Here is a 15,509-nt window from a genome sequence, read left to right on the forward strand (position 1 = left end):
TATAGACCAGACATTGTGTAGTGCTTTCTTTTTCAATTTTGTGTTGTGTTTTTCGTTCAAAGTGTGGCGAAATGCTGATATGCTATTCTCCAGGGCCCAATGGCCACCACTCACCCCACCATAGGATTCCCAAGTCGCCGATCATTCAGACAAGCGAGGATTTCATCGAACGGAGTGGTGTGCGGGTCAAAGTGTTCGTGAGTTCCATGCACTACCACACGAGGAAACTCATGTTGCCTCCACGTGCGGCATTTCTGGGATTGGCTCTCATTTTGCTTTTGTATTTTTTTCCTACAAGGCTAAAAACGCATATCTACAATTTTCCAAGCTGTAATTCATTTTTTCACATCTATCTTTTTTATTGTTGTTATTTGCTTTTGTTTAAGTAAAAATAAAATAAAAAATAAAAAAATATTCTCCTAGACATTTTGTCCATGGAGTGAAAGTCTACTCCTCCTCTGGAGGGTGGGGCTTGGAAGCCACCTCCTCTACTGGAGAGTGGGGGTTGAAATCTCTGCTTTAAGCAAAGTGTCGTCTTTCAAATAGTTTATTTGTGGAGAATTATTGAAGTTAAGATCATACCAGTCACCAAAGAATTTGTGTACTGGGGGCCCCAATTGTGAGTAGTTGGAATTGTATCAGGTCACAGCTGTAACTTCGCTTTCATGAATGAATGGAGCCTATTTCTTAAAAAAAAGCTAATTCAATTCAATTTAATGGAAAGCCATTTTGGTTCACAACTTCAATCTGTAGCAAATCTTGTATATGCATTATATTTGCATTACAAATGCAATATCAAAAGCAATTATCATTTTTATGATCTCCCTATAAGCCTTTTTTTTTTTTAAGGAGTGGGGGGTTTTGAATCCAAATTTTTCATCTGGAGAACCGGATCATATGCCATCAGGCCATTAGGCTCTTGGCACCTATAAGCCAACTGGGTGGCAAATTTATGTTTTTCCACGGAGAAAATCTTTGATTCACTCCCATAAAGAAATTTTATTATATGATAAGGGGTGTTTAATAAAGGAATATATAACTTTCAAAATTTTCCTAAATCAGGGAAGTCAAATGACTAAAAGAAGAAATCGTTAGATGAAAAGGGATTTCAATAAAGTTAAGAAAACTTTCCCTAAATCAGTCAAGTAAATATTCTCAATCCTTTTTTTTTTTCTTATGTAGTTAATATTATAGATATATGTTAAGCCAAAAAACAGTTTTGAATTCAAGTTGTTACTTCTTTATCTTGTTATCTTTTGTGTAAAAGAGATTTAAATTCTAAATATGTTGACCAGTTTAAATTGTTATAGAAACCTTTTGTAGATTGAGAATGGGTTTAGTCTGTCTAAATTATCCTCTACACTTGTTAGATTGATGAGAGTTTCAAATCTTGAGTTACAGGGAGTATCCTAGAAAATGAAAATTTCCACTCCTCAAACTTTCCACTCCTCATTCATTTTGGGGTGGAAAATACTTTAGTTACAAAATGATTACACAAAAATAAATTTACAAACTGATATGGCTTAATGTGGTAAGTTAGATTGTAAAGTTACTTTTATAAAAGTAGATCTAATAGATTTTATGAATGCACATCAATTTGTAGGTTTACTTTGTGTAATCTTTTTGTGTCTGCAGTAATTACTGAATTGGATTAAAGTAATGTGAAATCGCCTCTCTCTCTCTCTGTCTCTCTCTTTACAAATAATGGAGAGGCATGAAGTGGGAGAGAATGGGTTTCATGATTGGAGTTTTGAATAGGACGACTATTTCATATTTCATTTTTCTCCTTTTTGACATTAAAAAGTAATAAGAATGAGAGGCGTTTAGCCTTTTCTTTCTATCATCCTGGAGTCAAGCTATTTTTCAATAGGACCTCCCTTACAATATTGTCACCGTAGTAGAGTTTAACCATCAAGTTCAAGATGGATTTATATAAGACAAAAGCATATTGGCTAATGATTGTGAGGCCCCAATTCTTAACTTGAGGGGATACCAAAGGCCTCTCCCTTGACTCGTCATCTCTATTTTCCTTTTTTAACTCTATCCCCAATGAAAAGTACACGCTATTCCTTCTTTTCTATCGAATGGATCATAACCACTACCTAAATTTCATAAAATTGTGTACCACAAATAGAAGATAATAAATTGGACAAGCTCCTTCAAAGAGAAAGTCCTTCTCTCTAGAAGTAAAAGTCCCTCATCCTCTCCGTCCAGTTGTTCCAACGGAGAGAGGATGGAGCCTTGGCTAATCCCAACCCCTTCTTTAGCTAGTTTAGCTTTCCCACTTTTCAATCTATATTAGATCCTCCATTACTTGTTCACCAATACTTTTTAGCTTTCCTTTAGCTGCTACTTTTTCCCAATCCACGCCCAATCAAAATAGTCAATGTGATTGCTGCATCCTTCTTTGATGAAATGAATGCTTTAGGAGGAGGAACTTCGCTAAATATGGTCTATCTGTGGACGAGATCCGCTAGTTCTTCATTCTCTTCTTGCTTTAGCTACCAGTTGACCAAACATGTCATCCTCCTCTCCATTCCTTTTTTGGCATCGCCCTATTATAGGCTTTTTTCTCTTAACTGTTATTAACTTTTCCTCCACTGATTCGATTAAGTCACAATCTATAGCTTTCCTAAGATCGATTGTCTACACGCACCCCACCACACAACTTCTCAACCGTTGATCTACTATTATAGTGCGAAATCACGACAAAAATCTCGGCACGTAATCCTCACTTGCAACTTGTCTTACGCATGGCCACCATGTGTCGCCATGTCGGAACGCATCAAATAGCTACACGCGCCATACCAATAGTTTCATCACCTTAAGATCTATCAGATCCAACCCACTCCATCTCATTATCACCCGCACATGGACTCCACTAGCCGTCACAAGCAGGTGCGAAGAATATTAGTTGAAAGCATGCTAGTGTGAAAGCATGTTAGTTGTTTTTTAATGAAAATTCGAATATGACAAGTCATATTGACAGTTCTCAACTGAAAGGCTGAAGTTAAAGTTACCACATTTCATGGGTGTAATTGCAGGGGAAAAAAGTATGGAATCCTTGAATATGCTATTCTAGAAGCATCAAAATTTTTAGAACTAGAGAGGGCCAATTGTCCCGATTGGCAATAATTGCCAATACCTTGTCAAATGCCTTATTCATGGTATTCAATTCAAGTCAGGAAGTAAATGAGAACCTTTCATATAAAGTGCAAAAGAAGTAAATAACAGACGTTTAATATAAATTACATTTATTAATAAGCATCTTCAATCACCACCCCCTTCGAAGTAAGCAAGCTGCTTTCTATTTCTCCCGTCTTCCTCAATTAGCAACTGTAACCCCCTAACAGACAGAACAAGCAATGTTGTTAATGTCATGTTGTGCCTCTGTACTGTGGACATGCCTCGCACGTGCGTATTGGTGTGTGTGAGTGTGTGTGTGTGTGTGTGTGTGTGTGTGTGTGTGAGAGAGAGAGAGAGAGACCTTTATATCCGAGGGATACTGGCATTGATGTTAGGAGATGTTACTTGGTCTGCATCTGCTGCAAGGGATCCGAGGCATTCTGACCAGCACTATGTAGAGAAGAAGCAGGGGTCATGTTTTGCTTCCCGGCAAGGATATCAAGTGCCCTTCCATAGACCGATTCCAAGAGTGCAGATGTTGGGGTAGTGCAACTATCATCACCATCAGATATCTTAGCAATATGCTTCGGTACTCTCCCCGTATCTGAAACACGAGGAATGCTGGCAGCAGCGTTGGACTCAACTGAGTGCTTCCTTTTCTTTTGAGCAGTGTGGGAGTGCTTCCTTCTTATTTCCTTATTGATATTTTGCTTAAAACTGGCAATGATGAGCTGACAAAATAATAGAACCCAAAATGAGCAATTATCAGTATTATAAAATGGGATCACGGTGCGTAGCATTTCTTAAATTGCTTTGGCAAGGCAGAATTTAACTGCCATAAGAAGCTAACAATGTAAAGGCTTAATTTTGCTATGAGTACCTTTCAACTTGGGAGAAAATTTACTGCAAAACCGATGGATTAATAGAATCTATTTCCGTTTCCAACAAGGGATTTTGATCTTTCACTAATTTTTAATATTAACTTATCACCTTGGTAGCCTGAAACGACTTTTGGCTAGAAAATGTGAACCATTAAGGTTTGAAAAGTAAATTAAACTCCAAGACATGAATATTTGGTAATTTACATCATATAAACAGTTAGGAAAGGAAGGCTTACTTGAGTAGGTCCAGCAGCAATTAGTGCACCTGCAATCCCACCACCAAAGACCCGACCATCAGGTTCAGCAAGTGAAACACTTAACATGCCATTTTTGCGATGAACGCCACCCATTTCACCAAATGTATATGATCCAGATAAAGACAATATCTCAAAGCGACCCTGAACGAACAAACAGAAACCTCTAAATTTCTGACTTCTTATATGGACCAACAATGGCGCTGAAGTAGACCTAAAACATTCAGATGTTTAAATTAAGTGGTGTTGAACATCTTATTATGTCAATTCCTTCTCAATAGTTTTTAGTTTCCAATCTACAATGCATCCTTGTGTCAGAGCAACAACATCCAAAATGGGGACAATCGCACAATGCTATTGCAAGCACTAAGACAAAATGCAGGTAATTGCAGCACTAATCTAATCTCCCCATAAGTTTAATCTTCATCCAAGTAGGACATCAAGATAATAGTTACCGGCTGGACAGAGACAGAGAGATTAATATAACAACCAAGTTCATGACAAACTCATACATCCAACTTTCAAAGAGAACGAACTTAGACATGCCTGCTAAAAGTATAATTACTTGACAATGACATGACAGCATCACTTTTACGTCTCAAGGCATTTTGGTAAAATAAAGTCTTGGCTATGTAACATTAGATAGTTGTATGTAGTTGTAACATATTCAAGCATGCATCCTTTTCATTAACATTTGAGAGATACAGACTTTGTTCTCAATATGGAAATAAATTTGACTTAGGCCTTATTTGGTTACAGAGATGAGATTAGATGATATGAGAAATATATGAATAGTAGTAAGATAGTTTGTAAATAGTAGTGAAATGGTTTGAGTTAAGATGTTTTATAGGGTTTTAAGAAATGAGAGAAAATGTTGAATAAAAATATTATAAAAGTAAAATATTGTTAGAATATAATTTTTAAAATTATTTTTGTTTTGAAATTTGAAAAAGTTGAATTGTTTTTTATATTTTATTTGGAAATTTGGAAAACTTGTAAGGGTTAGATAACGAATAGATGAAAATTTTAAAAATTTGAAATTGAAAAGTGTTTGTGTTTGAATAGAATTTGGATTTTAAGATGAGATAAAATGAAATGGGTTGAAACCAAAAGGGGCCATAGACTTTTCTATAAGGAGTCTGTATATCTTAATGGCATCCCACTTGATCATGGCATTTCTCAGAAACATGTTCCATAGAGATTGGTCTACCCAAGCATGTCGGTGGTATTTATTAACTATATGCACAGTATGGCAAGTAAAAACTAATCAATTTAGGACTTCTTCAAAGCGGTCCTTCCGTCTCAATGGCAACTCACTTTTCCCATCATGACATTTTTCAGGACACATCCCACAGAAACTAGTCTATCCAAACATACTGGTTGTATCATCTCAGAAAGTACTCTTGCACAAGTGAAAGGAAGGGAGAGGATCACAAAAATACAACTTTACATAGATACAGTGAGGGAGTGAAGTGTATGTATCTATGTAGTTGTAATGTGTGCATGGTAGTTTCCTGCACGTGTGTGTCTAAAAACAGACAAAGCCTTACAAACTTAAATGGTATTTAGATGTTAAATAATTTTACTACAGCTGATTCTTAGGCCTCAGACAATTGGTATCTTTTGTTATTTTTCTCCCTTCTTCTATAGAGGTTGTAGAGCAAGAGAGGTAAGATATCTTCATGAAACCGTGAAATACAACAAATCTAGCCATCTGACAAGTGCAGCAAAAGCGGAAGAAAGGAGTGAAAACTGAGTGGTAAAAGGGTAATAGAAAGGAATGAGGACATGCCTCATATCTCGAAATACCACCAGAAGAACCAGGTTTGCGAATTATCACACTGGAGACCAAACCAGTAGCAGAAAGAATACAAACTGCTCGGGGACCCTTCTGAGATAATGATGATATCTTACTAACAATATCCTGAAAAGGACAAAACATAACCTCTTAAGAAATGACAGAACATATAACATGCCAAGTAAGAACCTAAAATATAAAATGACCAGGCAAACTTCTCTGATATCCATCCAGTATTACCTCACCGGTTTGTATGGGTACTACATGAGGAGTGAAGTTTCCTCCAGCTGTGTCTGCAGCAAATGCACCTTCGCAAAAATTTCAGGTGTGAGAAACAAATAGGCCTATTTTTCAATATCTTTCTTGAAAAATATAAATTGTCAAGTGCTTTTAAAAGCATTAAAATTTAAATAATCTAGAAATGGGATAAACACAATCCCTCTGATCGAGCCAGGTCCTACAGAATAGTAAGAATTGGGACGGTTTCAGGTCTCAAGACCAGGCTGATGCACAACTTGTCAGAAGGAGTTTCTAGAATCAACAGGACTCCAGCAGGTGCATACCTCATCTCTAAATTTGTATTCAATTAATTCAGAACCACTGGTGGGAATGGCAAAAAGGAGTAGCCATAAGTGCTATAATTGGGAAAGGTTCATTCATGGAACAAATTCAACTTTGCCCAGAAATCGCCATGAAGCCATCAGAAAATGAGAACGTTCAACCTGAAAATGAAAAATACTTCTTTTCTCGATAGAATCATCACTCAATGCCTACTAATAACAACCAAAACAAAGTACAAATCCTTAAAGAAGATTTCAATAGGGCCACACTGCCCCATAATTACAAGTCTAGCCATTATGAATGGATACTACATGAGAAACCAAAAGCCATTTTAACAACATATGGTCATACGTTACAACCTACAATCCTTAAGTAATGTTTACGGAAAAGGTTCTTAAGCGTTTTACTTATCAAAAAAGAGTAGAGAGGCCCCGGGGGGGGGGGGGGGGGGGGGGGGGGGGGGGGGGGGGGGGGGGCGTGTGTGGGAGGCGGTGTTGTTGTTCTTAAGCCTTTTCTACTCTTGGTCCAGTCAGGCCAACTCTTGGTCCGCCCTTTTATCTAGATAAAACTAATTTTTTTCATTTATGCGAACTGTTGTGTCACAAAATCAGGCCACTTGCATGCTTCACTCATCCGTTTTCCTGGCAAACTCTATTTAATTGTTCTCTCCATGCGTAATGATTCCCTGCAAGACTAGAAATCTGCACTTTGGGCCGAATAATTCGCCCATGTTTTTCTCACTTCTTCCGGGTGATATGCAATTCCACGATCATTTTACTCAACTTCTACTTTGGGTCAATCATATCATATTCAGCCTTTTTCTTTCTAAGATACTCAGAAATCATAAAAATTCCGGAGTTTTATCCAATGTCAGTCAAGTCTTACTAACCGTTTTCTGACTTCTGTCGCTTACTTTTTTGGCACCCGTGAAGGAGTTTCATCCAGATAAGCTTCAAATTCTCCTTCTCCATGAAGTGGAATTGCATGTTGTAATTGAAAATCTATGATATTAGCTTAGATTTCTCTTTGATTGATCTTTGATCTTTCCAAACATTATGATTTTCTTCAAGACTAGCAATCTAATCTGTCTTTGAGTAGAGCCTGGGTTTTTTTCACTTCTTCCAGGGAAGCAATCTCAGAGTCATCTTTTTGTCACTTTATCCTTCGACTTCAACCTTATTCTTTCTAAGATACTCAGTTGGGTCAGAGACAAAAAAGAAGAAGACATCTATGAGTTGTCGTTTAGAAACTTTAGAGACTTCAAACACTAAAGAGACTCTTTGAACATCTAGACCTTTTGGAGAGAACGTTGAGAAACATTTTGATTGGATGGAAACTCGCCTAAGGGTATGATAAAATAGTCTCTTTGAACATCTAGACCTTTTGGAGAGATACACATTGACTGGATGGAATCTCGCCTAAAGGTACGATAAAATATAGTAACGTACGGTAATAGGGTACGTAAATGCCTTACAGTTATTTTAAAAAAAAATAAAATTTATTATTAAAAAATTAATTTTTTTATACAAGACTCACATTTATTCATTTTTTTTTAAATAATTATATAATACTTATATACTCACGACTTTAACTATTATTTTTTCACAAAATAAGACCCAACATGGAAGGTGGCAAAGAAAACAAAAAAAAAAAAAAAAATAGTAGAGGCAGACCTCACGTGCAGAGTGGATAAAGCATGAAAAAGATGCAACAGGATCAGAGAGAATGAATGACTTTTTTTTTTTTTTGGGTTAAGAACTGAGTAAAGGCTATTTTTAAATCACAATCATGAACAATTTAAACTACTTACCTCTCAGATGATCCTCTTGACATGGTATCACTATATAATCCCACATAGTTGAACTAAAAAGTAAATAAATAACAAGTAGTATTATTCAAACATTTACGCACTTCTAAGCCATCTCTCTCTCTCTCTCTCTCTCTCTGGGGATTGTATTATTATTTTTGGTATTATGATCATCAACTATTTTTTAATTTATTGTTTCATATATATCTTAAATTTTTAGTATTATCTTATATTTTTTGTCTCACACAAAATACATTTAGTATAAGTGAAAGCCTTGCCTAAGGCTTCAATTTATCTTGGGCCACCACTAACACATCTCCATAACATCTGTTACAAACTCTATAGACAAATCGATTTACATTTAAAGAAGGAACATTGCAATTTATTATTATTTTTTTATTATTTTGCAGTATGTTGGAATTTTTTGGTTCAGTTTTTGCAAGTTGCCGTGAAACGCTCCTTGTGAACCATAAACCCCACCGCCCGCAGGTAGCACTGAACTAGGATGATAAAATCATCGAAGAGACAATGATATCCAAATTTTTATGAAAAAATGTTGTATTTTTTCCTTTTTGTTGCTCGAAACACAAAAAATGTAGAAACTCACCCAAAGACGCCAAGGCCTGCAGTTTCCCCGAACCTCGGGGCCTTCCTCTTCCTCGTGACCTTTTGGACGGGCTCTCCGACACTGGGCCCACCTTTTTCCCATCAACCTCGTACTTCCTGGGCCGTCCCCTCCTCCTCTTCCCCACTTCTCCCAAGTCAATTGGACTCGACAACCCTTTTTCGGAGCCCACTACTACCGGCCCAGATTCTTCTCCTCCCATTTCTGCCTCTTCCACAGCTACTGCCACCTGCTTCTGCTCCACCACCGAACTGTTGTTCATGTCGTTCATGGCACCAAAAAAAGAAAACCCAGAATTCTCCCACAAAAAATGAACTCAAAGATTAACACATAGAGAGAGAGAGAGAGAGAGAGAGAGAGACTGTTTGTGTGTCTGTGTATGTGTTCGGTTCTGACGAAAAAGAAGTAGAGAGAACGAGTTTGCAGAAGTGGTACGGTGAAAAAGGCGGCGGAAAGAAACAACCTTTTTATTGTTTTGTTTATGAAATTCAATGGGGATTTTTTTCACAGAGATCAGAAAAGTTGGTATGTTTCATACATAATATATAGAGGGAGTAGGGACTACTGCTGTTTTTCTTCTATCCCACGAATATCCATTTGACACTCTTTTGAAAATCGTGACTCTGGGGGAAATGTTTCAAGTCCGAAGGAAAGGGCAAGATAATTTAGAGTATTATTTTACTCCTTTTTCTTTTTTTGGGAACTTTTAAAATATACTTTTTATGTTTCACCTTATTTAGAAATATTTAGTCAGTATAGATTGGCAGCAATTAAAACCAATTTAAAATTTCTTTTTATTAATGTTAAAGGGATTTTATTTCCAAATATGATAATTTAATTATTGGAAGAAAATTACTATTTAATTATCAGTAGTTATTTTGAGATTTGTTTTTGAATTTCGAAAATTTGATTATTAATGATAATACTAATAATTATGAAATTCAAATAAAATTAATGTCAGATATAATTTTAAGATGTGTAAGCGTGTGCATTTCTTTTCAAAAAAATTAATTTTTTCATGTAAATTTCATATTTCCTTTTCAAAATAAGTATACACTACCATTATATAAATCATTTTCATTCAAAGAAATTGAACCTAAAGTACAATTCATTTTAAATATTTAATTATTATTGAGTAAATTCTACTTACAAATTAGTGTGGATAACACATATAGCAAAGCACTTACATCACATAATTTGATATGGAAAAAACAAATTTAAAATTGAATCTTACAAATCAAATATGAAAAATTCTATTCTCAGACCGATACGCAGAACACACTTAATAATGCACTTATATTGCATAATTTGATTTGAAAAATAAATTTTAAAATCTGAATATTATAAATCAAATCTTGCCATTTAAATTATGTGAATGAGATATTATACATAACGGCTTGAAAATAGAATAATTCATCAAATATTTGAAAATGAGAAATGCTATTAATTATCCTTCTATCATTCTCCAATATGGCATTAAATTATTGGAAAACTATTTATCATTCATTACTTATAATCCAATTATTAAATGACACATAAGGAAATAGTGAGAGAATGATGATTAAGAATTTAAGAGGATGGTAGTTAGAATTTTTCATTGCTTATTTTGATTTTAAATTTTGAAAATATGATTATTGATAATAATAATAATAATAATAATAATAATAATATTATTATTATTATTTATTTCAAAATGCAAAGAAGTTGAACCTAATATGAAATTCATTCCATTTAATGGATAAAAGATAAGAAAATATATGACAAAAAAGAAAAAGATGATCAAATTCATCAAATCGAGTTCAGATTTAGGATAACAGCTTATCTAAATTCACTCCTTTGAACCAACGGTGTATTTTAAGTATGGGAAAATGATAAACCTATAATTAATCTATAACTATTTCATAACTCTATTTAAAATGAAAGGTAATTATATAAAATTGAAAATATTTTTTTAATGAAATGACACAATTATATATATATATATATATATATATACATGATGAATACTTTCCTTTTATTAATAATTCAAAATCAGTTCATATATGACAAATTTTTCCTTACAATAGCCTCAATGTCTGCTGGTCCTTCCTCCGTCCATATTCTATTGTCCTCCATCTCAACATCTTCATACAAAATACATAGGATTTGGGAATAGTTGAACAATGTCCTTTCCATTTTGGACAAACCCCATAAAACATTCGAATGAGAAATTGAGTATTGATAAACACATATTGTAACACCCTAATTCCAAAGGTACAGAGAGTTAGCTTTTATAACCTAAAACCATTTCCAATAACACAACTATATAAAATTCAGAGACTCCATAAAAATAAATTCATTTATTTAAACTATATATATATGTTCCTCTACCAGGACACCATAAAAATACCTCAACAAAATAAATTAAAATATCCACAGACTTGGTCAAATTCATAATTCAAAAACGCCAAAATAACATAAAATAATAAATTTGCTAATTAAGACTCTCCAATAAATACCCTTTGGCACTTATTCCTCTACGATCATCAACCTTGCTAACACCTCCTACTCTTGACTTCCAACTGAGGTATCAAAATTATCTAAAAAAATGTTATGGAGATAAGAAGTGAGTTATCAACAACTCAATAAATAAAAAAATATATATACTAGTATATAAATATGAGCCTTTACAGAATTTAGAATGCATAACAAAATATTTTCATTTTCAGAATGCGGAAGCAAAACATGTTATCAAAATTTTAGAGTGAAGATTCACAAATATTTTTATTCAAAAATATCATTTGACATAGTATAAATGATCATCATAATCATTATCATCATCATATCAAAGTATCCTATCAAAACAAAAGCCATGTATAACCCACGTGGTAGAGTTGTGCATCTGCGGATAGTCAAGCAGAATATAAATCACTGTCACCGAGGCGTGCACTCAAACAGATACTATTATTATAACTCGTGGCAGAGCTATATCCACTATTATAACTCATGATTGGGCCATATTCACTATTATCACATGTGGTTGGGCTATATCCACTATTACCATCTCCCGTTGGACAAAATCATATAATTTTCAGAATCAAAACAGATTCAGAGCATATTCACATAATCATGCACTAATTGTTATATTCGCTCTTTTGCATAGTTCATAAGCAGAATGTCAAAAATAAGCTCATGTCCACACCAGTCGTGAAAAAAATATTTTCTCTTTCATTCAAAGTTCATGAGTAATGCCGAACAAATAATTAAGGTTGTCTTCACATTTCTTTTTCAAAAATAAACATGCATATTTTCTAAAATCAACATCGTTTAATTTTCTTTTTATGTAAAGTCAAGTATAGGAACTTCACACACCTAGACTTTTTAGCTTTTCAGAAATTTTCCACAACAATGCTGAACGAATCTTTCTCATCAACTATAAGATTGTCACGTAACTTCCATAAATTTTAATCGAACGGGTATTTCGATACTTAAACTTGAAATACTAAAATAATCTATTTTTTCAAAATATCTAAAATTATTTTAGTCCTAAAATATCATTACCCTCCATGTTCATCGATATCTATTTAATTCCTCTGACTAATACATTAATTCTAAAATATTTTTGTAAAATAAAGTTCGTACTAATATAATGTGAGATTAGGATCACTTAAAATATCATACTAATTTTCTACAAACCAACTAAAGGCCATAGTAAAAATAGGCCCAACATAAAAAAACAAAATAAAAATTTAAAAAAAAAAAAAAAAAAGAGGTTCAAACTTTGGCTTGTAACTCAACGGCATAAGTGTAATTTTTATAACAATTCTCTACTTTATGTTAAGCTCTATGGAAGACAAAGGAAAACTTTCCTATTTTGGAACAAGGCAGACACTAGCAGAGGGGGTGCGCCTAAGGCTTACCGAGAGGGAAGGAGGCATGAAGCGGAGTACTCGAGCAAAGCTGGGTGGCTGAGCACTCTGAGAGAGAGAGAGAGAGAGAGAGAGAGAGAGAGAGAGAGAGTGGGGAGGATCGGTTGTGGCTTACCGAGAGCAAAGCGGTGGACTTGGAGTGGTGTATAGTGGCTGATGGCACTTTCTGCGAAGGTGAAGACAGCGTCATGCTTCCTTTGGTCATGCTCGACGTGAGGAACTGCAATGGACTGGTGGATGCGGGGGGTTGCTATGTTTAAGTTGCTAAAAGCAAGGGTTGTTGGGTTCTTGGTTTCTATTTGGCATTTGCACGGTGGCTGGCCAGAGGAAAGGGGTTGCGATGTGGTGGCTAAAGAAGGAGATGTGGGTTGCTAGACTTCATGTGGGGTAGCTACTAGTTGTTACTGTAGCTATGGTTGCTTCCTATACGTGGACTTTGGCCGAAGCGTGGGGTTGGGCAACTCTTTGCATGGGAACGTGATGGCCATGACGGGTGGGAAAAATAATTGTGGATGATTTTTCACTGAAGGACTCAAGGCTACGATAACCCTAGGTTGGAAAAGAAAAGGCCAATAATGTTTGCATGAAATGCAGATTACGTGAGTATTTATACATGCACTGACATTGTAAACCCTAGAGGGAAGAAGACATGCATGGCGTGGAAACTGATCCAAAACTAATAGTTGGTTCTCACGGGCTTGGGACATGGGCGCACAAAGTTTTTTTCTCCGAGTTCTAGGACTCGATTCAACCTTTAAAATAATCTAACTTGTCCCACAAATTTCTTAGCCCAATTAAAGATTTCACCTAATCCAATAAAAAATATTTAATGATTTTAACTCAATTAGCAAGCTCAATAAAAATTATTCGATATCTGCCAAAAATAGAATTTGGGCCCGAAGTTCATTCCAAAAAAATGCTCGTTAATCTCAAGTGGGCTTTTCATTTGTATAAACCCCAAAATTTTTAGAAAGCGGGCTTGGTGCTGGACCCGGGTGTTATACATATAATAACAATTCACTCAATATGACTCAAGCATTAAAACATGTAATAATTTTCTTGAGATCATCCCCAAGATTCCGTTATTGTCTGTAATTCTGCTACTTACAAGTCGATGAGTAAACATACCACTTGTTATAAGACCCATTATATGATTTATATCTATAATAATAATAATAATAAGCAAAACCAATACTTTTCTATGCTAACTTGTAATTTGGAAGGCTTCTACTTATGTGGTCTTTTGAGTAGAGGTGTAAATCGGTCTGGGGGGTGATGGACCGAAATTTTCAGTCCATCATTTTCCCCAGGCTAGACATCCATATGGACCAATTGGTCCAGTCCCCTATCGGTCTAGTCCGGTCTAGTTAGTTCATTCGATTCGGTGCAATTTTTTTTTCATCTTTTTTTTTTTCAAATAATTTAATAACAAAATTTATTTAAATTGTTAAATTAAAATTAAATAAATTATTAATGTAGATTATGTAAGTAACTCATTAAAAAAGTATTTTATATGGTCAATGATCATAAATTAAATAAAAATTACATCATTAACTTATATAATTACTATATAAAAGTAATATATTAAATTATTAAAAATATTTTTAAAATATATATAGGAGTTCGGTCCATTCAGTCCGGTTTGGTCCAAAATTTATAAACCCTGAGACTGGACCGAATACCATTCGGTCGACACTTTTTAAGACTGAGACTGACCGGTCTAAAGTTCGGTCCGGTCTGATGCGAATGAATTTGTTTGGTCAATTTTTTCAATCCGGACCAATCAGCCTACACCCCTAGTTTTCAAGCATGTTAATAAACAAATTTATAAAATAGATTTTTTTGATACCTAAAAGATGTAGAAATAATATTGTCTGCTTTAATAATGGTTAAGGGACAAATAATATCAACAATGCAATGTGCCCTAACATAAACGGGTAATATCCCATAAGAATTAAATGTTATAGTTTCTTACCATGACTAGTGGTACTACAAGCCATATGTAGGTAGGTAGCCACCCTCTTCACCCCACGTCCTTGTTTGGATGGGGTGGCTATATAGGGCCCCACTGCCACCAATACCCATTCCCACCTGAAATCGTTGATCAAGTTGACAGATTGGCATCACCATCATCCGTTCCCCTCATTTAACCACGAATAATTCAAAAATCAACTATTTAACCAAAGGACCCAATGCCTGGTTGTGGTCTCAAACTAAGGCCTAGTTTGGATAATAAAGTTCTATCAACTCATCTCATCTCATTTTAATATTCAAACACCACAACCACAAATATTTTTTTAATTTCAAATTTTTAACTTTTTCTTCTAATCATTACAATTATTTTAAACTTAAAAACAAAATACAAAAATTAATTCAACATTTTCAAATCTTAAAACCAAAATAATATTAAAAATATATATTCTAATAATATTTTAACTTTATAATATTTTTATTCAATTTTTTTCTCTGTCAAAATCCCATAAAACATATTAATTCAAATAATTTTACTACTATATATAAATTATTTTACTACTAATCACAAATCATCT

General features: G+C 34.5%; 1 protein-coding gene across 3 annotated transcripts; it reads right to left on the reverse strand.

Annotated features, from left to right (window-relative positions):
* Positions 1–3,038: 3,038 nt before the first annotated feature.
* On the reverse strand, positions 3,039–9,647 carry LOC122292604 (AT-hook motif nuclear-localized protein 1-like). 3 transcript variants are annotated; one of them, XM_043101038.1, is made up of 6 exons: positions 9,035–9,647; positions 6,300–6,367; positions 6,054–6,185; positions 4,244–4,405; positions 3,488–3,857; positions 3,039–3,336 (listed from the first exon to the last, which is right to left on the reverse strand). In XM_043101038.1, the coding sequence occupies exons 1-5, from the start codon at positions 9,321–9,323 to the stop codon at positions 3,528–3,530; spliced, it is 981 nt and encodes a 326-aa protein (XP_042956972.1). In that variant the 5' UTR covers positions 9,324–9,647; the 3' UTR covers positions 3,039–3,336; positions 3,488–3,527. The 3 variants fall into 3 exon arrangements, with proteins under 3 accessions (XP_042956972.1, XP_042956971.1, XP_042956970.1); XM_043101037.1 differs by having other exon boundaries at positions 3,039–3,346; positions 9,035–9,646; XM_043101036.1 differs by lacking the exon at positions 9,035–9,647 and adding an exon at positions 7,510–7,891 and having other exon boundaries at positions 3,039–3,346.
* Between the last annotated feature and the right edge of the window lie 5,862 nt (positions 9,648–15,509).

Source organism: Carya illinoinensis, chromosome 13, assembly GCF_018687715.1.
Source record: "Carya illinoinensis cultivar Pawnee chromosome 13, C.illinoinensisPawnee_v1, whole genome shotgun sequence".
NCBI lineage: Eukaryota > Viridiplantae > Streptophyta > Magnoliopsida > Fagales > Juglandaceae > Carya > Carya illinoinensis.

Bases quoted from the DNA above. Each gene is read 5' to 3' on its own strand.
- LOC122292604 (XM_043101038.1), bottom strand. From the start codon at position 9,323: ATGAACGACATGAACAACAGTTCGGTGGTGGAGCAGAAGCAGGTGGCA. The intron at 6,186-6,299 runs GTAATACTGGAT...TGTCCTTTTCAG, and splicing joins TACCCATACAAACCGGTGAG to GATATTGTTAGTAAGATATC. The intron at 4,406-6,053 runs GCATGTCCTCAT...TTGTTCGTTCAG, and splicing joins GTGGTATTTCGAGATATGAG to GGTCGCTTTGAGATATTGTC.